At 46.4% G+C, this 24,967-nt stretch overlaps 1 protein-coding gene across 1 annotated transcript in view; it reads left to right on the forward strand.

The window, feature by feature from the left end:
- The window catches only part of FAM135B (family with sequence similarity 135 member B), a 289,944-nt gene that overhangs the window by 172,153 nt on the left and 92,824 nt on the right, over window positions 1-24,967 (forward strand). The window contains exon 4 of the mRNA XM_049853854.1: window positions 19,666-19,805. Within this exon, the coding sequence (XP_049709811.1) occupies window positions 19,666-19,805 (140 nt within the window). The remainder of the gene's footprint in view (window positions 1-19,665; window positions 19,806-24,967) is intronic.

Consider the following 24,967-nt stretch of genomic DNA (forward strand, 5'->3'; position numbering starts at 1 on the left):
TACAGGGAAGGCAGACATCATGTTTGAAAAAGTAGAGGGTCAGCAAAATAAAGGAAGACCCTCAATGAGGTGTACTGACACAGTGGCTGCTACAGTGGGCCCGGGCGTAACAACCATCATGAGAATGGCGCAGGACCGGGCAGTGTTTTGTTTTGTTACACGTAGGGTGCTATGATTCGGAACTGACTCAATGGCACCTAACAATGCTGGATGGAAGTTAATGCCCGGCACTTCTCCAAAGCTCCATGACAGAAAATCTTGGGCACATTTTGTAGAAAAGGATTCCAGGAAGTTTTGTGGGTTGGCTGTTTTTTTTTTTTTTTTTTTTGAGAGATTTTAACTTTTTGTCTGCTTCTGTCTATAAATACTTCAATTGTTGATATGAACCTAGCTTATAAGGGCCCCACCTGGGCCCTGCCGGCTCTCTGCGCCCACTCTCACCATGAGCTGCTTACCATGCTAAGTTCTAGACCCACGGGGACTTTTTGTTGGTTTGTTTAATTGAGGCAACATTCATACAACAGAAAACGAGCCATTTAAAGTACAGAATTCAGTGACGTTGAGCACACCAGGGTTGCACTTAGGAGTACATTCACCTCCATCCAGTTCCCAGAACATAAACCTATACCCATTAAGCAATCTTTCCTCGTCCCCTCCGCCCCCCAGGCCTGGCAACCACTAACCTGCTTTCAGACTCTGAATTTACCTGTTCGGATATTTCATATAAGTGACCTATTGTATCTGGCTTCTTTCACATATTCAGCAAAACCTGTGAAAGCCGAAACCTGTGTGAGATGGAAACCTGTTAGAGAGGGAAAACTCAAATACAGTGAAAGCTGTGAGAGCCAGATGGCGATGAGACTGCCTTGTTTTCCTGAGTCTCCCGTTTTCCGCCTTTCACAGGGTGCACCTTACCACTTTTCTATAGCTCCTTTTAGTGGAAAACATTTGACTTCTCCAGCTCTCACAGGCTTCACTGTATCGTGTATCTAATTTCTCTCTTTCTTGATGAGTTTGTACCCTTGTATAGGAGCCGTGGTGGTGCAACAGTTAAAGCTATTGGCTGCTAACCAAAAGGTCTGCAGTTCGCACCAGCAGCTCTGCAGGAGAAAGATGTGGCAGTCTGCTTCCATAAAGATTTACAGCCTTGGAAACTCTGAGACAGTTCTACTCTGAAGGCACACATTATTTGTTTAAAAAATATGGTACATATGAGCCCTGATGGCACAATGGTTAAGTGCTTGGCTGGTAACTGAAAGATCAGCAGTTAGAACCTACCCAGCTACTCCATGGGAGAAAAGACCTGATCTTCTTCCGTAAAGATCAGAGCCTAGAAAACTCTATGGGGTAGTTTTACTTTGTCATACAGGGTCACTATGAGTCTAAATCTACTTGATGGCACACAACCGCAGACACACAAAGAAACGCACACATATTTATATTCTACACTCAACAAAAGGAGCTCTGGTGGCACAGTGCTTGAAGAGTTTGGCTGCTAACCAAAAGGTTGGCAGTTCAAACCCACTAGCGGCTCTGTGGGAGAAAGATGTGGCAATCTGCTTCCATAAAGATTGTTGTTGTCAGGTGCTGTTGAGTTGGTTCCAACTCATAGCAACGCTTTGTACAGTAAAATGAAAGATTGCCTGGTCCTATGCCATCCTCACAATTGTTGCTATGTTTGAGCCCATTGTTGCAGCCACTGTGTCAGTCCATCTCGTTGAGGGTCTTCCTCTTTTTCGTTGACCCTCTACTTTACCAAGCATGATATCCTTCTCCAGGGACTGAACCCTCCTGATAACATGTCCAAAGTATGTGAGACCAAGTCTCGCCATCCTCACTTCAAAGAACATTCTGGCCGTACTTCTTCCAAGATAGATTTGTTTGTTCTCTGGCAGTCCACAGTATATTCAATATACTTCGTCAACGTTGTAAGTCAAAGGTATCAATTCTTTTTTGGTCTCCCTATTCATTGTCCAGCTTTTACGTGCATATGAGATGATTAAAAATACCATGGCTTGGGTCCAGGAGACGTCTGACCTCTGCATCTAACTTCATGAGGGGGTAGGAGAATCAAAAGCAACAGCCCAAGGCTGATTCGTATGAGGTGGAGGTCAGACATGCCTCCACCCTCCAAACTTTTTACCAATTCTGACACCAGCGGTCCCTCCCACAGCATTCTCTACTTCACTGCTGGGTTTGACAATTTGTTGCAATGGCTACCCAGAACTCATAGACAATAGTTACGATTATGGGGTTTATTAGGGAAGTAACAGGGTTACAATTCAGGTTTAGAAATGCTTAGGATACAGTTTTTTGATCAGGACCACCTCTTCTCATCTGTGCCCACAGACGTGCCTTTCTCTGGCCCCTCAGTCTCTTGGCCCCTTGGCCCTGCTCCGGCAAGTGTTACAAAGCTCTTTTAGCCCTGCTCTTAAGTACCTGGACGCACCCCATTCCACCAGTAAGCCTCCTGCCTGAAGGCATTCATCTTTGTCGCTCCATTGGCCAGGGAGCTCCACTGCAGCAGTCTCGAGATGATTCCTGCCATTTCAAGCCACCATCTCTTGCTGTCGTCCATGTAAAGATTACAACCTAGGTAACCTTATAGGGCCAGTTCTACTCTGTCCTATAGGGTCACTGTGAGTCAGGATTGACTTGATGGCAATGGGTTATGCTCACTAAGCTTGTATCCAATAGCTAGGTTCTATACAATGAATCAAGTCTGTTTGAGAAAACTCAAACCTACTCTCATAGAAATCTTAGTCTAATGTGGGAGGCAGTTATTATACAAATAATTACACAAACAAATAAGTCCTTTCCCCGTCAACAAGTGCCAGGATCCCAGAGAGGTGTATCTTGTAAGGGGAGCCTGTACTTTTGTCATGTAGATTAGAGAAGGCTTGCTGGAACAAGAAGAGATGCCTGAACTGATTTCTGAAGGATGAGCAGGAGTCAGCTTGGTCCCCAGGGAAGGGAAGCACTATTCCAGGCAGACAGACCAGTATGGGTAAAGGTGACTTGGTGGCAGGGAGGGACCAGACCACAGGCCAGTGCAGCTGGAGCCCAGCGAGTAGGGCGTGTGGGGTGAGAGACAGGATGGAGATGTGGGGAGGGGACCCTACTAGGAAAGGATGTTTTTCTTTATCCCTAGGGGAATGGAAGGATGCTGAAGGGATTTCGCAGGGGAGCACCTTGGTTCAATCTGCATCTTGGAAAGCTTTGACCCTGGCTGTGTTGTAGAGAGACAGACAGGCTGGGGAGAGGCAGGCTGGGCAGAGCAAAGGCCATTGCAGTGGTCCAGGTGGGGGGCAAGGACATTGAGGACACGGTTTGCTGCTGGTTGAGGTGGGGACAAGTGACAGCAGTTGATCATGGATTGACTGCCCATGGAAGGTAAGGGAAAGGATAGGTCAAGGGTAATTCCAAGGTCTCTGGCTTACACCGGAGGCTGGATCCTGGGACCACTCACTAAAATAGGAAATATTAAAAGAGAACGCTCGACAGCTGACAGAAAGGCTGACAGTTGGAACCCACCCAGAGGCTCCACAGTAGAAAGACCTGGTGATCTGCTCCCTGAAAGGTTACAGCCTAGGAAACTCTGTGGGGCATTTCTGCTCTGTCCCATGGAGTCGCTATGAGTTGGAATCAACTCGACAGCACCTAACAACAACAATAACAAAAACAAAAAAGATTCTAGTTTCTTCTTCCTCCTCCTCCTCCTTCTTGTTTTCTTTTTCCTAGGGGAGGTGTGGGAGAATTTACTTTTAAACATGTTAAATGCACAGTGTCTTTGAAAATCCAAGAAGATTTCCAGAAGGCAATTTAACTTACAGGTCTTGATCTAGAGTGAAACTCTTGGCTGTAGACACACATTTTGTTGAGTGGTTATGTGCTAGGTGACATTTTAGGTACAGAACATGGAGAATGCACAAAACAAACACATTTATTATTCTCATAGAGCTTACATCCTGGTTAGAAGAGAAGATAGATATATGTCACACTGTAATATGTGCAGTGAAGTAAAATAAAAAATTATAAGCAGGGTAGGGCATGACACTGGGGTGGGTAGGCATGCTAATATCCAGGGAAGTGATTTTGCTAAGGAGGCAGAGAAAGAACTACCAGAGAGGTAAGAGGAAAACCAACCAACCAACCAACCCAACCAACCAACCAACCAACCAACCAACCAACCAACCAACCAACCAACCAACCAACCAACCAACCAACCAACCCAACCAACCCAACCAACCCAACCAACCCAACCAACCCACCAAGCTGTTGCTATCAAGTTGATTCCAACTTGTGGCGACCCCATGTGTTACAGAGTAGAACTGTGCTCCATGGAGCTTTCATGACTGTGATCTTTCAGAAGCAGATCACCAGGCCTTTTTTCCAGGATGACACCGGGTAGATTTGAACCACCAGCCTTTATGGTTCGTAGCCAAGTCCGTAGCCATTTGTGCCACCCAGGGACTTCTTAGAGGAAAATTTGTAGAGCTGTTTTTCACAGAGGCTGAGGGAAGAGGGCATTTCAACAATAAGGGGTTGACTGACATTGCAGAATGCTGCTAAGAATTCAAGCACAATGTGGACTAAACGTTTCCTTGAATTTTTAGCAACATATAGGGCATTGATAATCTTGATAGGAGATTTATGGTAGTGATAAAGGGCCAGGAATCCAGATTTTGGGGGACTGAAAAGTGAATAGAACCAGTAAGGAAATGGAGACAGCCAGTAAAGTCACCCTTTGGATAGGTTTGGTTAGAAAGGCAAGGAGGGAGAGAAAGTAGTGGTGGAAGGGGTTGAGAGTTTTGACTTTGCTGTGTGTGTATTTTATATTTAATGAGAGAACATTGGCTATATTTTAACCATGGAGCAGGATCTAATTTAGAAGAAGGCATCGAATATATAAAATAAAGAAGGGAAAATAGTTGAAACACTCTACTCATTAAAAAGGTTACCTTTTTTCAGGTGTGGTGCCAAGCCATGTTGCTCCTTAGATGAACCACAGCATTGCTGAACCTCAAGACGTTCCTGTTGTTTTTAGCTGCTGTTGAATGGTCTCCAACTCATGGTGACCCCTGTACCATCCCCACGATTAGTTGTAGATAGGACCATTGTGATTCATAGGGTTTTGTTGGCTGATTTTCAGAAGTGGATCACCAGGCCTTTCCTCCTAGTCTGTCTTAGTCTGGAAGCTCTGCTGAAACCTGTTTAGCATCACAGCAACATGCAAGCTTCCAATGACAGGGTAACTATGGCTATATACGAGGTGCATTGGCTGGAAATGGAACTGAGTCTCCTGAGCGGTAGGGGAGGATTCTACCACTACTTATAACCAAACCAAACCAAGTGACATCGAGTCGATTCTGACTCACAGCGACCCTATAGGACAGAGTAGAACTGCCCCATACAGTTTCCAAGGAGCACCTGGCAGATTCGAACTGCCAACCCTTGGGTTAGCAGCCATAGCACTTAACTGCTACACCACCAGGGTTTCCACCACTATTACTTATAGAGATAAGTAAATATGTAATTATGAAATGGTGAGTGGTCATGAGGGATATGGAGCCATGGGCTCTGGCAGCCGGCTTTGGGTGTGGTGATTCTGCCTGGGCTGCCCAGGAAGGTGCTGCCTAGAAGGTGAGCTGGGTCCCCCCGCCCCCACCCCAACAACTTGCAGATGCCCGCTGATTGCAGCCTGGTGCATGAATAGTGAGCTTGTGTGGTTGCTCCTGTGCCGAGGTGTAGATGTGAAGAAAAATGAGGCTAGGAGAACACACCATCTGGTAATTGAATCTAAAGCTGCAATAATTGATTCTAAGGTGGACGGCCTAGGCGTGCACTGGTTTTGGAGAGCCAATTGGCTACGTTGGCTGACAACCAGGCAGGTGCTGCTGCTGTGACTTTCAGATGCCAGTTATAGAAGTCACTCAGGTGTAAGGGCATAAGGGAGTCTGCAGAGTAGTCTTCAGTGCTCTGGTGAGCATCAGGGGTAGCAGGAGGTGGAAGAGAGAGCCCTGGACTTGGAGTTCAGATCCAGAATTCCCCTACTGGCCTTGGGCTGGATTCTTCACCTCTCTGAGCCTCCAGTTTCTATCTGTAAAATGGGTTCATAGAACATGATTTTCTTTTAACTCCCACTCCCCATGTTAGAGGTGTGAATTCTCAAACGTAGGATAGTAGCTGAGAGATGGAGATAGGAAAATTGCCTAGTGAGTACCCCAAAAAGTCTGTCTTGGAGGAAGCACAGCTAGAATGCTCTACAGAGGTAAGGACAGCGAGATTTTGTCTCGCATACTTTGGACATGTTTCCAGGAGGGCCCAGTCCCTGGAGAAGGACATCGTGCTTGGTAGAGGAGCATCAGTGAAAAAGAGGAAGACTCTCAACAAAATGGATTGACACAGTGGCTGTAACAATGGGCTCAAACATACCAACCATTGTGAGAATGACACAGGGCCGGGCAGAGTTCTGTTGCATATAGGGCTGCCGACTGGACAGCACCTAACAACAACAATACCTAGTCAGTACCAAGCATTTCGTTAGGGATAATCACAGTCCCCAGGCTAAAGCCCAGCCTCCCATTTTGCCAAACAGTTGTTAAGCATCTATTTTATTCAAAGTGCTGACTTACGTCACAGGGAAGAGACCCAAATGATTGTCGAATTGCCTGTGCACTCAAGTAGTTGGAGGGAGGAGGAGAGGGAGCGGTAGGCGGGGATACAGTGACTCTAAGGTGAGTGAACTGGAAGAGGTCTGTAAGGTACACAAGAAAGGTGTGATGATAGATGGAGAAAGAGGGCAGGTGTGCATTTTTAATGATGACCTCTGCATTGTCTTAGCTCTCCTTCACAGCAACCCTTCAAAGAAGAGATTATCATGATTCCTTTATATATGAAAAGTGTTAAGCTCAAAAAGGGTAAGTGATTTTCAGGTGGGTAGAGAGCCAGGCTTGAATACAGATCTCTCCTGATGTCCGACCTGAGCTGCTGTAGCCAGTAAACACTGCCTCCTACTGGGAAAATCCTTTGGGAGCATTGGCATTTGAGAGGCCTCTATTCTGGTAGGGTTTTGAGATGAGGATGAAGATGTTAATTCATTCAACTAACGTCACATGCCTTCTCTGTGCCAGGCGCCTTGCTAGAAGCCCTACTCACAAAGGTGAGTAATGTAATCTCCAGGCTTGGAGAGGCCCTCAGTCTAGCTACCAAAAGACACACAGGACTGGAACACTGGGTGACAGGTATTTGATCATGGCTGGTAGAAACTGTGCTGAGAACAGAGAAGGGTATGCCAGCACCCCAGCATGGATGGAAGGATTCTGGAGAAGAGACAGATAAGCAGGGCCTTAAGGGATGAGAAGGAGAAAGCCTCATGGGGAAAATGGCAGAGGTAGAAGGATTTTAGAAAAATGTTAATTACAGATTGGCTGCTTTCGGCAAGCAATGTGCTAGGCCCTCTGAAAATTATCAGTAACAAACCAGGTCTTTTCAGAAACTGGTATTTGGCATGGCAGAAGTCACTGTGAGCCAACTGCCCCCAAAAATTACAATTAAACAAGTGTTAAAACATTGAACATTTATTGATTTACAGTTAACCATGAACATTTCTTATCATTGTGTGATTTGTTACAAAAACTTTGTAGTTATAGATTATTAGCTCTATTTTACAGAAAACAAAGTGATTAAAAGAGTATCATGTTCTCATAGTGCTGACCCAAGCCTCTGACTCTGCCCCCACATCCCAGTGGCCTCATCAGCTGTCCAGCATTCATGGCATCATCCTGCCATATTTGTCTGAGGGACAAAACACACTTGGGTCACCTACTGTGGGTAAGAAGTACTTGATTCTACAGGCGATGCTGTTGAGGAAGTCATGACATTTATTCAAAGAAAGAGAATGAATGATATTGGGTATTCTTGAAGGTCAGTTACCATCTTGCATCCGCAGATCCTTCGGGGGCTTAGGACTCTCAGTTTGTATTTTTTATTTAGTGGTGTGCGTGTGTGTGTGTGTGTGTGTGTGTCTCAGGGGATGCAATAGGTAAATGGATAGGATAGATAACATCTGGTGAGCGGTGTTAGGAAGTATGCATACGGAATCCAGAGCACCGGCACCCTAAGCTGGGTGGTCAAGGGAAGCTTGCTAAATGAAAAGGAGTTTGCAATAAGCCAAAAGGTTGGGAAGGAGTTAGGACCTGTGCGAATCCCCAGACAAGTGCAAGAGTACCCTACAGTCCAACTAAGTATGAGGCTTGTCCAGCTGGGCTGGATCCAAGGTGGGAGTACAAACATTCAGATCAAGAAGTATCCCAGAAGTGGGGTGGGGCCATGAAGGGGGGCAGAAACACTTTGTGTGGAGTTGAAAGTCAGTTCCTAGGTTCAGCCAGGGCCAGGGTTGAGTCAGGGTGGCCCATCAGAAACCAGGTCACCCATTAAGCTGGGACTCTAAGGCGTGCAGCCCAACTGGGAAAGGCTAGATTTGGAAGGAGGAGAGCTGGCCTGGAGTAATGGCCAAGTCCAGGCACAGAAGCACTGCAAGCCTGCGACATCTGAAATGGACTTGCAGACAGCAGGGAGAGGGGCAAGGGGCAGTGTCTGCTGCAAAGCCTCCCAGTGTCCCCAAGATGAGAGAGGGGCTCTGGTCACACTGGGCACCACTCAAGTTTAGAGGGAAAAGAAGTGAGATGAAAGCATGAAGATGCAAACAGACAAAAATCTAGCTGCCGGGACAGGTCTGAGGAAGGGTGACTGGGCTGACCTGCACGAGGTACAGAAATACCTTGTCCATTTTCACCAGGGGCAATATTCAGCCAATATGACCTGTGTCCAGTCCCTGGATGGCACAAATGGTTCAGTGCTCCACTACTCACCGATACGTTGGCAGTTCCAACCCACCCAAAGGTGCCTCGGAAGACAGGCCCGGCAATCTGCTTCTGAAAAGTCACAGCCTTGAAAACCCAGTGGAACAGTTCTACTCTGCACATACGGGGTCACTATGAGTCAGCATCAACTCCACAGCAACTAACAACATCAATAAATCCAGTGTGACAGCTGTTGTGATACCACTGCCCTGAGCCTTCCAAGTGCTCCGCTCCCCCTTCCCATCTCCTATGATCCATTCATAAAGGGTTAATGCCGGAAGAGCAGATGGGCTGAAGGACCCTGTTCAACACTGATTGGTTGGTACCTGTGTCAACCAATTTTGAAATCCCGCCCCTCTACACAGGTATGGACCAGATATAGGTCCTAAAGGACAAGAAGGAAGGATTCAGTAGAGAAAAGGTGAGGCCTAGCAGGAGCGTTCAGGTGACAATGTCCTGGTGACTGGGGCTAGCTCTGCTCGTTGATGGCTTGGGGAGGGGAGAAGGGTACTTTCAGCACTCTGAGGTACCCTGTAGTTGGAGCTGAATCTGCCAAACTGAGTCTTCCTGGACCCATCAGTCTTTGCTCAGCACCTGGGCTGGGACTGGCCCTGCCAAGGGACCCTCCATTTCTGGAAGACAAAGGCAGAGCTGCCACCTGGTCTCACCAATCAGCAGTGACTCTGGGGGCTCCCTGCTATTTTTGTAACAAGTCGCTCCCCACTCCCCATGTTCCGTTACCTCCAACTAAGGCCAAGGTCACTGTGGGCTCCAGAATAGGCCTGTGCTCCTTCAAACACAGTGGGGGCTGTGGCTGGACAGGGACGCCACTGTTCGTACAAATATTTGATTAGCTGCAATTGCATCTATACTTAGTTCTCCTTGGGAAGCATATGCCCAGGCAGATGGCTCAGGAAGGCCTGAATCACAGAAATAGGGCTCGGTGACTTCCTTTTGCTGTGTCTCCTGGTGACTTATTACCAGAAAGGGTTCCGGGATTAGGAGATGGAGCCTTGGTTATGCCCTTCTCAGGAAATGCCGTCTGCACTGTTGAGTTCCAGGCTTACTTCATGCCAGCTAATGGCAAGGGGACATGGGCTGGTTTGGAAGCTGTACTCAGTTACCTGAGGACTTTGCAGGAAGCAGAGCCAGCCTCCGTGAGCTAGCTGCTTGAGCTGAGGTTCAGTTCACTTCCACAAATGTTTATTAAACACTGCTGCCAAATTCTCAGCCACCAGGTCACTTTGAGTGCCAGGCGCCAGCCCTGCTTCCTATTGAGTCCTAGCTACAACTGCAGTTTCTGAGCCAGGCATTTAGGACCAATTAAGCCACAGTAAAGAGTTTTTTAAAGAGTTTGGGTTTTATTTCAAGTGTTGGGGTGGGGGGTGATGGCGTCTGGTAGATGTTTTCTGTTTAACGGACAAAAGGGAGGTAAGAGTGGAAGAGGAAAGATCAGTGAGGTTTTCAATGTTCGAGATTTGATATTGAGAGAAAACCACCAAAGAGGACAGGAAGGGTTGGAGTCCACAGCCTTTGCAAGTTATTATTTGCAGATAAATTGGATCCTGGGGGCAAGGGAAAAAGAGGACTCAGAGAAGACCAGGGAGTATTTCACTGATATGGGTAGAATTGGGGGAGCACGTTTGGAAAACATAATCAAAGGTTCCGCCTCAGATGTTAGATTTAAGATGCGTACCTGACATCTGAGCAGTAATGTCAGGCAGGCAAGGGACCACATGTGGTCAGGAGAGAGATGGGGCTAGAGTTATGAAACTGAGAGTTCTCAACTTAGAAATGTACATACACCCGGTTGCAGTCTAGTGGACCCTGACTCATAACGGCCCCATGTGTGTCAGAGTAGAACTGTGCTCCATCGGGTTTTCACTGTCTGATTTTTCAGAAGCAGATTTCCAGGCCTGTCTTCTGTGGTGCATCTGGGTGGACTTGAACCTCCAAACTTGTAGTTAGCAGCTGAGCACGTTAACCATTTGCACCAGTCAGAGACTCCTGGAAGTAGTATATAAAGCCTTGGGAATGGCTGAGATCCCCTAGGGACTGAGCCCAGCTTATACAAGAGAAGAGAGCTAGGGATCAAGAGCTGGGGGTCCACCTCAGAGGGGTGCGAGGTGCAGGAGGAGGCAGGTCAAGGGAGTGAGAGGGGGCAGCCAGCGAGGTGAGAGGGAGATCTTCAACACACACGTTCCTGTAGCAGGAAGGTGAGAGACAAAGGAGTCCTCGTTTTCCACATGGACTTGATATTGCTATCACCACTTTAACCTGTGAAAGATCCAAGACTGGGGGAGTTAGAACGCCTCAACCCAAGTCACCGAGGTAGTCAGCCATGAGCGTCTTCATTCTCCGTTGTTTCAGGCAGTGCCCATGCCCCTCCCATGCCTGCCCTCCCCCCAGTGCCAGTGGAGTTGTACTAACAGCTGGTCTGATTCAGCTAATGGTCGTATTAGCTGCACGTGTATATTCACTGTCGGAATCCCATCCGTGGCAACTGGAAGTGGTTGGTGTGTCTGTCAGGCAGCATATATATCGGTTGCTGTTCCTCTGAGCACTTATTACAATGCTGATAGGCTCTGTGTCTTCATAGGGCATTGAACACTCCCGGCAACACATGTTGTTGTTAGGTGCCATCAAGTTGGTTCTGACTCATAGCAGGTGATTAATTAATACTTAATGACTGAATTAACATATCATATAGCTAAAGCCCCAGAAACATTTAATCTGTGATTATCGGCGAGCCATACACTTACATCTGTGTGTATTAAAGAAACTATGCTGAACAAATAACCCGAGAAGCTGGACTATATGAAGAAGAACGGGGCATCAGGATTGGACGAAGACTCATTAACAACCTGCGTTATGCAGATGACACAACCTTGCTTGCTGAAAGTGAAGAGGACCTGAAGCACTTACTGATGAAGATCAAAGACCACAGCCTTCAGTATGGATTACACCTCAACATCAAGAAAACAAAAATCCTCACAACTGGACCAATGAGCAACATCATGATAAATGGAGAAATGATTGAAGTAGTCAAGGATTTCATTTTACTTGGGTCCACAATCAACAGCCATGGAAGCAGCAGAAAAGAAATCAAAAGACACATTGCATTGGGTAAATCTGCTGCAAAGGACCTCTCCAAAGTGCTGAAGAGCAAAAATGTCACCCTGAGGACTAAGGTGCATCTGACCCAATATTTTCAATCACATCATATGCCTGTGAAAGCTGAACAATGAATAAGGAAGACCGAAGAAGAGTTGATGCCTTTGAATTGTGGTGTTGGCGAAGAATACTGAATATACCATGGACTGCCAAAAGAACGAACAAATCTGTCTCAGGAGAAGTGCAGCCAGAATGCTCCTTAGAGGCAAGGATGGCGAGACTGCGTCTTACATACTTTGGACATGTTGTCAGGAGAGATCAGTCCCTGGAGAAGGACATCATGCTTGGCAGAGTACAGGGTCAGCGGAAAAGAGGAAGACCCTCAATGAGGTGGATTGACACAGTGGCTGCAACAATGAGCTCAAGCATAACAATGATCGTAAGGACGGCGCAGGACCAGGCAGTGTTTCATTCTGTTGCGCATAGGGTCGCTATGAGTCGGAACCGACTCCATGGCACCTACCAACAACAACAGGTACTTTAAATGGAAAGCAAGGGAAATGTTTGATATTCTTTCAGATGACAGTAAAAATATCGGCCAAAATACAACTGTGTGTGTGTCACCAGTTCAGCTGGGGAAACGGAGGCTCAGGCTAGGTAAGCACCATTCCCAGCTACACATCACACATGTGGTAGAGGCAAGAGCAAATCCATCTTCTAAAGGAAACCCCGTTCTTGTCCTTCAGAGGCGTGAGGTTACAAGGCCATGTCCTGGACTCTGTTACTGAAATCCAGATGGGCTCACCTGAGACCACTCAGCAGTTCGGGCCAATCTGATAGAGGCCCAGCTGTGGATTGTTGGATGACCACAGTAAGCTAGAGACAACACGGCTGGCCTTTTACTTATGAGGCTAGGTAGCAACGCACGTGCTGGCTAATGAGGCCAATCAAGTGCTGGCCTTTACTGGGCTCACGCTAATAGGTAGGTCACAGTGGTTTGCAATTAAGTAATTAGGAGCTAGGAGAATAACCGATTGCTGTCGAGTCGATTCCAACTCATAGCGACCCTGTAGGACAGAGTAGAATGCCCCATAGGTTCCCAAGGCTGTGACCTTCGTGGAAGCAGACTGCCACATCTTTCTCCTGTGGAGCAGATGGAGGGTTAAAACTGCTGACCTTTCAGTTAGCAGCCGAGTGCTTTAACCCCTGCACCACCAGGGCTCCATGATAGGAGAGTGATGACTGCTAAATTGCAGCAGCAGGCCCTGCTTGTTTTCAGTAAGTTAAATGGTACTTTTGCTGGGTTCTTTGGCCTACTTGAGCTTTCTGTAAATATAAATTTTTGCCAGGCCCTGGTATCTGGTAACTTGAGTTTCCTTGTGGACCTGTCCAAGAATCAGAAACCCCAGGTATTAAACTGCCACTCCACCACATATCTGTCAGTTTGCTGTACTGTGTGGGCTTGTGTGTGGCTGTGATGCTGGAAGCTATACTACCAGTATTTCAAATACCAGTAGGGTCACCCACGGTGGACAGGTTTCAGCAGAGCTTCCAGACTAAGACAGAGTACGAAGAGAGGCCTGGTGATCTACTTCCGAAAATTTCCCAGTGAACACCGTATGGATCACAACAGAATATTGTCTGATATCAGCTGAAAGATGAGCCCCCTGCATTGGAAGGCACTCAAAATATATGGTGTCACAACAATGGACTCGAGCAAGCTAACAGTCAGGAATTTGGTGCAGGACCAGAGGATGGATTACCTGATAAGGAAGGTATGCACGGCCTTACTTGTGCTTACTTACTAATCTGTAGTGCAGAATTTCGCCTTTTTTTTTTTTTAACCACATCAAAGATGTGGTGCAACCCATTTGAAATTGTGCATTTCAGATTAGTAAATTAAGACAAGTAAGCCTGTGTGTACCTTGCTTACTGGTCAGTCCACCCCTGCCAGGACCCTGTTGTACATGGGGTCACCATGGGTTAGAGCTGACTGATGGCAACTCACAACAGGCTGGACCTCCAGCCAGGTAGCAGGTACACGGATGGCTAAGAGGAACACTCTGGATTTTCCTCTGGAAGAACTATGAGCATCTGCTTCCAGGTAGCTTTCTGTTCTACTTATTCCTAGAAATGGAAAATGATAATAAGATCCTCTTTCAAGGTGACTTTATGCCCTGCCTGTTCCTAGAAACAGTCAGAAAATTACCTGGCATTTAAAAAAAAAATGAAAAAAAGTCATCATCATTATCTTCATCTTACCAGGAAATCTGTTCCGTGTTTGACACTTTTACAGTTAAAAGCAAACACTTTCACTCGTGATGCCTTTTAACCCTCCCCATTACTGGGAGAGTAGGCAGGACATGGTTCTTGGCTCATTTAAGCTCAGATTAACTGGCCTCTCAAGGCCCCTCCAGCCAGAGGGTGGTGAGGGCACGTCTAGAATATATGCGTGTCTTACCAGAGGAGATCCTAATCTAAGCCATTTGAAAGCCAAGGCCCCTACCTTGAGGGACTCATGATCTAATGGGGTTTCCCACTTTGGTGGCCTCTAATGTATCAGAGCATTCTCGAATAAGGGTATGGCCTAGATTTGAAGATAGTCAGCGATGGCCTTTCAGCATCTTATTCCTCAAACAGTCCAGACCTCACCCAGCTGGCTCAGGCATGGGGAGTAGGGGCTGGGAGTGGTCTTTCAGAGTTTTGACTGTTTAGCACAAATGTGATGGTAGGTGGAGCTTCCACGTGGGTACAGCCATGGTCACTGGGCTGATCATAGTCTTGTAGTGGGGTCAGGGTTCAGTTGACACGCACATGCCCACAAGGGTGTGGTTGACTTGGACTCAAAGAACGAGCAGTGCCTACATGTTGTAATTTCTGCCCACCTAGCCTTCTTGAGATGGAGTGGTTTCTCAGGAGAAGGAAGGCCATTGCTTTGAGTTTTGCATGTTTTTTGCATGGTTTTGCATCTTAGAGGTGCAAAGACATGCAAAGTATTAATAATATCACTGATTTTTTGGGAAAAACTGGTACAACCTGAAACTCTTTTTGCTCTGGCCCTCTGGCTTGAAATTCCAGATTAAGCCATTGGAAGGTGTTATTTTGACAGTGGGGAGCCATTGGACAGCTCCTCTTCCCCCTACCATTTTCTCTTTTCTCTAGCCCCACTTACTCTCCTCCCACCTTCTTCTTTTGTTGTTGTAAAATACCATTTACCAGGTGCTGTCAGTCGATGCTGATTCATGGCGCCCCCACGTGCGTCAGAGTAGATGTCGATGCTGATTCATGGCACCCCCACGTGTGTCAGAGTAGAACTGCCCTCCACATGGTTTTTAATGGCTGATTTTTTTCAGAAATAGATCACGATGCCTTTCTTTCCAGGCACCTATGGGTAGACTTGAACTGCCAACCTTTCAGTTAGCAATCGAACTGAACCATTGCACCAACCAGGAACTCACCCACCTTCCTTTTTTCTACCTCTTTTTCTCTACAGTTCACACTCTTTTCTTTCTGGGTACTTACATATTGAACCAACTCTAATTCATACATACAGAAGAAGACAAATTTGGGGGCAGACACTAGTGTATATCTTCTGATTGGACCTCTTGAGTAGAAATAGGATAAGAGAATAATAAGTAAATCCTAAAGAGGAAAAAAAGTATATCTCTTCCATAGCTACGAAGGGCAGCACCCCTAAGCACGAACAAGATCTTTAAGGCTGGGTACCCAGTGCCTGGTGTGTGAAGGAGGCTGAACGGCACGTGATAAATAGTGCCTTTGTCTGCCAAGGACAGCTCCACAGAATGAGCATGCGAGCCAGGGCTATGCATGTCCAGGATCAGCTTTGCAAAGGAGAGGGAAGTAGCATTTCCTTCAGAATATCAGGAACAAGGAGCAAGGATAACAGCCAGGGGTCCCAACATGGGACGTTGTTGCTAAAGAAGAGAGGATCTGGATGGGGGCAGAGAAGGCAGGGGCTGTCCCAGCAATGCCCACAATCCTAGAAGCATCTCGTAACCAGCAAGCCTTCGCCTTCCCCTGTATAAAGACAGCTGTTGTATGCCCTACTTAGTAGTGATGAGAAAATGACCTGGAAAGTCCCACAGGGCATGAGAAATGCCTAATTCTGGGCTTAATGGAGAACCCTGGGATTTGGCGAACTTCAGTAAGTACCACTGAGCCCTGTGGCCTCATTTGCCAATCCACTCAAAATCAGAGGAGCTTAATCTCCCATAAAAATGTGGCCAGTGGAAATGTATTCAACAGAGAATGCTCAGGCCTTTCTCTCTAAAGAAAATTAAAAAATCATTGTGCTGGATATTGACTTCCCAGGACATGTCTTGTCTCGGATTCAATGTGGTTTATCCTCTTTATGTCTCCAGCAGTCAGGAGGTCAGAGTAGCTGTGCCCATTTTTCAAATGAGGAAGCTCGTATTGCAAGAGATGATGTGATTTTCCCAAGAAGGCAAGTGATGCAACTGTTTTGCTGGCTGACCCCCCCTGGCCCCAGAGAGCTCTGTGTTGCTCTGTCCTTCAGAGTATTTGAGCCATCCATCCCCTGCCATGTTGTTGGTCTGGCTTATAGATCAGCTAGGCTTTGGCAGTGATGGAGGAAGGGTGGGGTACAGCAAATGCATACAGAGAGGCTTTGGTGTGCAAGAATCACTTCTGTTTTAAAGCCACAGCATCTTGAATCTAGCAGGTCTAAATCGGGCTGCATGTTGTTGTTAGCTGCCATAAAGCTGACCCCTGATACATGGTCCCTGCCATGCACAATGGAACAAAACACTGCCTAGTCCTCTGCCATTCCCTTCATTTGTTGTGGACCAGACCGTTGTGATCCATGGAGTTTTCACTGGCTGATTTTCAAAAGTACATCTTCAGGCCTTTCTTCTTGGTCCGGCTTAGTCTGGATACCCACTGCTGTCAAGCTGATTCCAAATCATAGCAACCCTATAGTGCAGAGTAGAACTGCCCCATAGGGTTTCCTAGGCTGTAAATCTTTATGAAGGCAGACTACCACATTTTTCTTCCATGGAGCGACTGGTGGGTTCAAACTGCCAACCTTTCGGTTAGCAGCTGAGTGCTTAACTACTGCACCACCAGGGCTCCCTTAGCCTGGAAGCTCTGCGGAAACCTGTTGAGCATCAGGGCAACACGGAAGCCCCCAGTGACAGACGGTGGTGGCTGTGCCTGAAGTGCCTTGGCCAGGAATTGAACCTGGGTCTCCCACATGGAAGGCAAGAATTCTACCTCTGAACCATCAGCGTTTTCTAGGGCTACATTAGGCCAATAATATTTCCTTCATACCCATTTTCTTTGAGTCGATTCCAACTCATAGTGACCCTATAAGACAGAGTAGAACTGCTCCATAGGGTTTCCAAGGAGTGGGTGGTGGGTTTAAACTGCCGACCTTTTGGTCAGCACCCTGAGCTCTTGACCAGTGGAGGGTAAATTAGAGTAGGCACGTCTCAGCAGCCTTGGAAATGACCTGGGATTTTACTTTGTAGTTGTTTCGTACTCCGAAGCTACAAAGCTGTGTTGGTTTAAGTGCCACTGTGTATTTGGAGGTGACAGTGAGCCCTTATCCCTACTGCCCAGGAGTACATTAAGCCATCTGGGGGCAGGGTGCAATGCCCATGGGGTTCTCTTTGCTGGTTGGGCTAATTTTTCTAGGCTCTCTATTCTATCATACTGTTTTATTCGTTTAGTATGCCTTTGTCACGAACCTACCCTTTGCTAGGAATTGGGTGTATTTCATTAATTTTCCTTCGGAGACTTTGTTTTCTCAGCTGTTGAATGGGTAGATGTGAGGATGAATCCACACAATGCCTTGTCATATAGCAGATACAAAGTATCTTAGTCATCTAGTGCTGCTGTAACAGAAATACCACAAGTGGACAGCTTTAACAAACAAAAATTTATTCTCTCATAGTTTAGGAGGCTAGAAGTCTGAATTCAGAGCACCTGTTCCTGGGGAAGGCTTTCTCCCTCTGTGGGCTCTGGGGGAAGTTCCTTGTCATCAGTTTTCCCCTGGACTAGTAGCTTCTCAGCGCAGAAACCCCAGGTCCAAAGGACACACTATGCTCTTGGTGCTTCTTTCTTGGTGGTTTGAGGTCCCTAACTCTCAGCTCCCTTCTCTCTTCTTTTATCTCTTGTAAGATAAAAGGTGACCCAGGCCACACCCCAGGGAATCTCCCTTACTCCCTTGGATCAGGGCTGTGACCTGAGTAAGGGTGTTGCATCCCACACTAATCCTCTTTAACATAAACTAATCTTGCCTCACTAACCACAGGCAGAGATTAGGATTTACAACAGAAAATTATATCAGATCACAAAATGGAGGACAAGCACACAGTAATGGGTATCATGGCCTAGCCAAGTTGACACACATTCTGGAGGGGTGGCGGGAACAAGCACACAGTAATGAGTATCATGGCCTAGCCAAGTTGACACACATTCTGGAGGGCAGGGGTGGGGGAGATACAATTCAATCCATAACACCAAGACACTTGCTTTTTCCCTGAATCTTGGTCTCTTTATCTGGAGAATTTACCTGAGGGATTTTCTATAAGGATTACAGGATGTAACACATTGGAAAAGCATTTTGTAAACTGTGAAGTGTGCCATCATTGGTCACTGTTATGAATATGTAGTCATTGGCTTATATCACGTGAATACTAGCGCTACGCGTGTTAAAATATGTATATGTTTTCCAGCTGTGTAGTTTTGGTGTTAAGTGATCCAGAAGAGCTCCCCAACTTGTTCCCCACAATAAACCCTGCTGGGTAGATGCAGTAAGCCTCTTAACATCATTGCATAGATTGTCTTCCTCAAGTTGAACTCCACTTTCAATAAGCGTTTAGAGATTAGGGGTATTCAGGATGCATCGGAGGACATAAAGCTGAACAAAACTAAAACCCATTGCCGTCGAATCAATTCCAACTCATAGTGACCCTATAGGACAGAGTAGAGCTGCCCCATACGGTTTCTAAGGAGCGGCTGGTGGATTTAAGCTGCTGACCTTTTGATTAGGAGCTGTAGGTCTTAACCACTGTGCCACCAGCTGAGCAAGTCTTCTCAAAAAGCTTGGCATTTGTACAGTCAGACAGAAGTAGCGTGTTTTTCTAAAACTGGCAGGCTGTATTAGTCTTTGGGAATTTGGCAGTCAAAAAAAAAAAAAAAGAAAATGGCTGCCTGGAGGCTAGTCTGTGCCCATTACGCAGTGGCTCATTGGGGCAGGGCTGCGTGGCCATCTAGCTACTCAACAGTACCGGTAGGAAACCAGCAACATTCATCTTCTCAAATAGAACAACGCGTCAGACTGTCAGGCCCAGATCTGCAGGCCTGTGCTTATTAGTATGTCTGGGTTTTGACCCTTCATTATAACCAAGAAATGGGTCAGATGAGGAGTCCTGAACCAGCTGTCCGTCAAACTGCTCCAGATGACAAATGGCTTAGCCACAATCATAGTAAAGGATTGAACTAGATTCTTCTGAGACACCAGCCCAAATCTATTAACAGAAATCCCTGTATGATGGAGTCTCATTCATCTGTACTTTTAATCTTTTAGGAATTAGAATGCATTTGGGACCATTGTTTTCCTTGAGCTGGATAGACCCTGGATGGGGCCACAGGTCTGGGATAGAATTGGAGCTCACGGGCTCCTATGCTTCTTGTTTTGCAGAGAGCTCCAGCCTGCGCTCAGCCTGCGTCCACGAGAACACTGTGCACAGCCGCGTCTTTCAGATCTTGTACAGGAATGAAGAGGTGCCCATAAACGATGTCGTGATCTTCCGAGCCCACTTGCTCTTAGATGGTGAAAGGGTAAGTCATAGACGTACTGCCAGCCACGAGCCACTGTCCCGCTCATGTACCTGTTGTATCCTCTGCCAGGTAAGTGGTGAATGAAGCAGGAGCTATGGAATTTGCTCTGGAATCTGACAGACGGGGATTCATGATCTTAGAGCATTCATGCCCTTATGTATGTATGTATACATGTTTGCATGTATGTCTGTATACATGTATTATGTATGTATCCATGCATTATGTTTATTTCTTTATGTATTTTACTCTTTCTTTCATTCATATACTTGCTCATTCTATGTAACCTCAAGTACAAGCCATCCTGCAGGCTTTCCAGAAGCCAGGGTATCTTATCTTCCTTTGCAGCCTTGGTACATGCCACAGGGTCACACTGTAGATGCTTAACAATGGCGACTTAGTTGGGGAATGAATGAATGAATTGGACTGGGAATCCTCCACTTTTTCGGGTCTTTGCAACACCTTCTGTCCAAGCAGAAATGAACAGCTCCCACATGCCCCATTTGTCTGGACCTCAGCCCTTGCTTATATGACATTCCTGGGTCAGGGCTGCCTCCGGTAAAATTGCGATTAACACACACCCAGCTGCACATACCCAACCCACTGGAGCCTTCAGTTAACTGACCTCCATCTTCCTTACGCCATCACAGTGACGACCGATGGTTTATCTGTAATTGAAATTGAAGAGACAAAAAGAAACTCCGATTAGCGGTGCTGACCACCTTCTGACTGCCTTTCCATCCCCCCCTCTGCCCTTCCTGACCTACTTCAGACCCCAGGAAGGTGACTGAATGGGCTGCTCACTAGTTTCCTAATCTTTTGGTTTCTGAGTTCAGCCTCCGAGAAGTCCTGCCGGTGACTGGACGGGGGTGCGGGAGGAAAGCGGGCCGGAACACTGTTCCCCGGGCTCCTTGAATGCTGGGTCACACAGTTGGCTGCGCCCGGTGGTGTGTGTGAGCCGGCTCATACCAGGTTTCTAGACCCGAATGTGTACATCTCTTCCAAATTCCATGTTCAGCGTCTTTACATTGGTGGCTTGAAATCAGGTGTGACAAAGTATTTATACAACAGAAACTGGCAAATGCTACAAGGCAGGGCTGTTTATATTCCCTTTGAGAGCTGGTTTTTAAATATTTACCAACATTACCACTGGCTGTGTCCTCCCACCAGAGGTCCCAGCTGCAGTCAGTGGCCGTATGCCATAGAGCTTCCTCTCCAGTCCTGATAACCGCTGGCTCAGCTTCACCCCTCAGGCCTGGGGTGGTAAGAAAGCCTGTGGTTATCAACCCTCAGACACTGAGCCATCCCTTGTTGCTTCCCTAAATCCTCCTGCATCTTTGTCAATACTACCTTAAATATGGTCTACTTAGATTCCTCATTTTGAGTAGATTGCCCATTTCTTTCCAGGACGTTGGTTGATACACTTAATCTAGGAAAAGATACCCATCGATTGCCTTGAGTATTCAGGAACTCCCAGGCCTCAGACTCAAGCTCAGCTTCCCAAATTCTAGTAAGAGAACTGCACCTTATGTCTCATAAGTCAATGTCCTTTGCCATGTCAGTCCCATAGAGCTTCCCGGGCAGAGTGGTTGTTATTGGCAGCAGAGCTTGGATATTTTTGGGGCATCTGGGCCATTATTCCATCCTAATACCACCAGAATCTCACTCCTATCCCTCATAGCTAAAAGCCTTTCAAGGTGTAACTTCCACAACACCCGAACTTTAGCTGGTGTGAGGCTGTAACAAGCCTCACCCACCCAGTAACCCAGTGCCGTTGAGTCGATTCTGACTCATAGCGACCCTATAGGATGGAGTAGAACTGCCCCATAGAGTTTCCAAGGAGCGCCTGGTAGATTCGAACTGCCGACCCTTTTGGTTAGCAGCCGTGGCACTTAACCACTACGCCACCAGGGTTTCCGTAACCAGCCTTAGCTCTGAGGTTTTACAGGGAGTCTGACAGCACGTGTTACTCTTCTCTGCATACCAAATTGCTTGTCTCTATAGCTAATAATTTATTATTGTACTGGGGATAATCTATACAGAAGCCAACAATGTAACAACTAGTCATTATATCCAAGCCAGTGGCAATTAAAGTAAATTGGATATACCCATAAAAGCAAAATGGATAAATTAGCTCTTTTCTAATGAATATCTATCTGCTCATGACAACCAAAACCCTGCTATAGCCAAGTGGGCAGAGTATGTGAACCTGCACACACGCAAACATCACCATGACCCACCTGTGCGTGTGCAATGCCTGTCCATCACACGCTGGACATTCTCCGTGCTACAGGACACACAGAAGACGCAGTCGTGCAGTGAGGTCCCAAGAAGACGGAACTAGCCACAGTTTAAGGCAGAAGCGGGGATGTTTTAATGAGAGTTGCAAAGAGTAAATGAGTGTGAGGGTGAGGTGGGTGTTTTATGTATATACACTCTATGTAATCCCACAGAATATTTGAGAAGGCTTATAAAAATACATAAACTAGAAAAAGGAGGTGGGAGGGGGAAGAGTAATAGAATAAGCTGGGTGGAAGGGAAAACACAGGTAAGGAAATTAAAGCCTGAGGTAAATGTAACAGACCAGAATGTGCTAACATAGCTCTGGACATTGACAAATGGCGGCCCACATACTTTAACACTAAGCTTCCCAGCAGATAATGCAGAAAAGAAGGTGGTTGTTGTTGCTAGGTGCCATTGAGCCCTTCCCAACTCATAGTGACACCACGTACAACAGAACGAAACACTGCGGGGTCCTGCGCCATCCTCACCATTGCTGCCATGCTTGAGCCCATCGTTGCAGCCACTGTGTCAGTCCATCTCATTGAGGGTCTTTCTCTTTTTTGCTGACCCTCTACTTTACCAAGCATGATGTCCTTCTCCAGGGACTTGTCTGTCCTGATATCACATCCACAGTACGTGAGACAAGTGTTGCCATCCTTGCTTCTAAGGAGCACTGTTAGTAATGAGATGCATAGGCTTTAAGGACAGTGTGCATTTTTATACCCATAGCAAGGAAAAGCGTTTCCTAGGTGTGATTCCTTGGAGCACTGCATCACAGTTCTATGGCAGTGCTTGCTCAGCCCAGGTGGGTGGTGGTTTGGGCCCATCTGAGACCCAGTGAATCAGAGATTTCTTTTTTTTTTCTAGTGGGGGAAGTTCGCTCAAGATTTTGATGAATAGGAATGAGTGGGATTTCTGCTACAGGTAGTTAAGAGCTGTCCAGGCATAGGATGGCAAGGACATAGAAAGCAGTGGAAAACTTTGGAGAGCAGCATTGTTGCCAATAGGACAGGATGGGGTCTGTAGGTAGGATGCCAGGCTAGAAGCAAGGTTGAGGACATAGCATGGAGAGCCTCAAAGACCTCATGTTTTCCTTGTTCTGAAGGCAGTGGTTCCCTCAGGAGTCAGGAGGAAGAGAACTGGGATTTAGAAAGGTTCATTTGGCAAAAATATGGAACAGGGGTCCAGGAGATTGAGGACATGGAAAGCATTGCTGTAAGCCCATGTAAGTGTCCATGAGCGCTACAGTCAAGCTAGCGATAATGTGAATGGAAAGGGTGATTTGAAGGTGAGCTGCGTGGCAGCTGCATGTAACCCCTAGACCTGGGTTGCAAGTCAACCATGAGAAACAGAGGCCATCACACAGGGAAGGGAGTGGAGTAGAAGTTGACTCTAAGCTTTGAACATGAAATACCTCAGAGATACCATTGGTAGAGCAGTCGGAAGATGGCAGGGTTTAATTAGGGAGCGATGTGAATTCAGGTTACATTATAACAGCAATCACAATGATCTTAACGCTAATAGTATCTTCCCTTGATTAAGTGTGTGTTGTGTGCCAGGCATGATGCTGAATGCTTTGGAGTATGCCACTAGTCATCACGATAGCATTATGGGGATTTATTATTCCCATCAGACAGGTGAGGATCCAGAGATTTAGAGAAGCTAAGCAATTTGTCCAAACCACACACTAGGAAGTTCTGGGGTCAGGATTTCAATCTAGACAGTCTGATCGTAAGGCCTGTGTGTACAACTAGCGTGCAGAGTGCCATGTTGCATTGGTGGAGGGATGGACCTTTTAGATGGCCATGTCCAGTGGTAAGTTGAAAATAGCAACAGTAACTAATGTTTGTTGAGAATTGTTCTTTTTCCTGTACTGTGTTAAGTCCTTTATATACATTTTAAAATTCATTTTTAATAGCAGTATTCCAGAGTAGGTGTTATTATTCTACCCTCATTTCACAGATAATAAAATGAGCTTAGAGAGATTGACTGGCCCAAGGTCACAAAGACCCTGAATGGTAGAGCTAGGATTTGAACCCATGTAGCTTAACTTCAAAAGCTGCCATCTTAACCACCAGGCTGTAGTGGAACTCAGGAGAGAAGTGAAGACTAGAGAAGTCAAAAGGGCCGCCATTATGGGTGTGAGAGTTAAAACCAATCGGTGAAAGAATGTGCAGCCTAGAACGCAGTTTAGACCTTGGGCAAAGGCCAAGGAGGTGGAGCCCTAGGTGGAATCCTGACTGTGGGACTCAGAAACTGTTTGAATTTAGGAAAGTATCTTTGCCCTGTGGAGACTGTTTCCTCATTTGAAAATGGGAGACAATGTTTCTTGCTCAGAGTTTTATTCACATTAAATAAGGTAGTATATTTATAGTGGTAGTTCAGTGCCTGCCACATAGTGTTTACTTCTCTGGTAAGAATTAGCTACTACTATCCCTGCTTGGTGCAAACAGTTCATGTACTCAACTGCTAACCAAAAGGTTGGAGATTTGAATTCACCCAGAGGTGCCTTGGAAGACAGTCCTGGTGATTTATTGTTGTTAGGTACTGTCCAGTCAGTTCTGACTCATAGCAACCCTGTGTACAACAGAACGAAACACTGCCCAGTCCTGTGCCATCCTCACAATCCTTGTTAGGTTTGAGCCCATTGTTGCAGCCACTGTTTCCATCTATCTCATTGAGGGCCTTTCTCTTTTTTGCTGACCCTCTACTTTACCAACCGTGATGTCCCTCTCCAGGGACTTAGCCCTCCTGATAATGTGTCCAAAGTATGTGAGACAAAGTTTCGCCATCCTGGCGTCCAAGGAGCACTCTGGCTGTATTTCTTCCAAGACAGACTTGTTCACCCCATGATCTGCTTCTGAAAAATCAGCGATTGAAAA

Source organism: Elephas maximus, chromosome 15 (genome assembly GCF_024166365.1).
Source record: "Elephas maximus indicus isolate mEleMax1 chromosome 15, mEleMax1 primary haplotype, whole genome shotgun sequence".
In the NCBI taxonomy this organism is placed as follows: Eukaryota; Metazoa; Chordata; class Mammalia; order Proboscidea; family Elephantidae; genus Elephas; species Elephas maximus.